The 802-nt window shown below is 61.8% G+C and overlaps 1 protein-coding gene across 1 annotated transcript in view; it reads right to left on the bottom strand.

The window, feature by feature from the left end:
• Window positions 1–291: 291 nt before the first annotated feature.
• The window catches only part of LOC104617613 (protein FAM83G-like), a 6,722-nt gene continuing 6,211 nt past the window's right edge, over window positions 292–802 (bottom strand). Inside the window, exons 2-3 of the mRNA XM_010282972.1 lie at window positions 501–668; window positions 292–348 (exon numbers count right to left, since the gene is read on the bottom strand). Of these exons, the coding sequence (XP_010281274.1) occupies window positions 292–348; window positions 501–668 (225 nt within the window). The remainder of the gene's footprint in view (window positions 349–500; window positions 669–802) is intronic.

The raw sequence follows: 802 nt of genomic DNA, 5'->3' as shown, positions 1-802 counted from the left end.
CGGTCCTGCCCCTGGGGTAGGAGCAGGCATGGGGCTGGCGACAGCCGGGATCCGGCCCTGGCCGAGCATCCTTCCTCTCACGCCTTCCCTCTTGCCGGCTTGTTCACCCGGAGGAGCTGAGCACGTAGGTTTGCCCCGGGCTTTACAGAGCCCTGCTTGAGTCGTGCCCACCCCTGCGGGGCCGCAGCTCCCTGACACCCCTCTGCCCCAAACCCAGCCCTGCCTGGGTACCAGCAGCCCCCGGGCTTTCTGCATGCAGCTTTGCTGGGTGGAAATCCACGTCCCCATCTCTCAGCCGTTCCTCTCCATCCTGCTGCTCCCGGATTTGGGCATCACCTTCAGCTTTGGCTACAGGAAAAACGGCCTAAGCTCATCTAGCACTGCCCAAAGTTTGGGGGTTGTGATACCCCAGGACAGGAGGGAGCAGGGCTGATAGCTCTGATTTATCTCCCTCCGTTGGAGGAGGTCACCCGGCCCTGGACCCTTTGGGCCATCCTTACCTTCAAGTGGCCGGCGTGCATCTGGGCTCGCTCACACATCTGTAGGAAGTGCTTCACATTGGTCTCATCCAAAATGATGTAGACCCCCACTTTCCTCTTGAAGCCCGCATCCAGGAGGTCCTTGAAGATATCTACATCGGTGAACATGTCCATGACCACCGCGATGACCTGGAGAGGGGAGAAGAGAGATGAGTGAGGGTAGCATGGCCGGCCGACAACCCCGAGATGCGGCTGGGAGCCCTCGGGGTGCCGCTTCCACTGCGCAGCCCCCCCGCGAGCATCCCTCCCTCTCCCTCCCTCCT

Source organism: Phaethon lepturus, unplaced genomic scaffold (genome assembly GCF_000687285.1).
Source record: "Phaethon lepturus isolate BGI_N335 unplaced genomic scaffold, ASM68728v1 scaffold33602, whole genome shotgun sequence".
Lineage (NCBI taxonomy): Eukaryota > Metazoa > Chordata > Aves > Phaethontiformes > Phaethontidae > Phaethon > Phaethon lepturus.
This window is presented reverse-complemented; position numbering and strand designations above follow the sequence as displayed.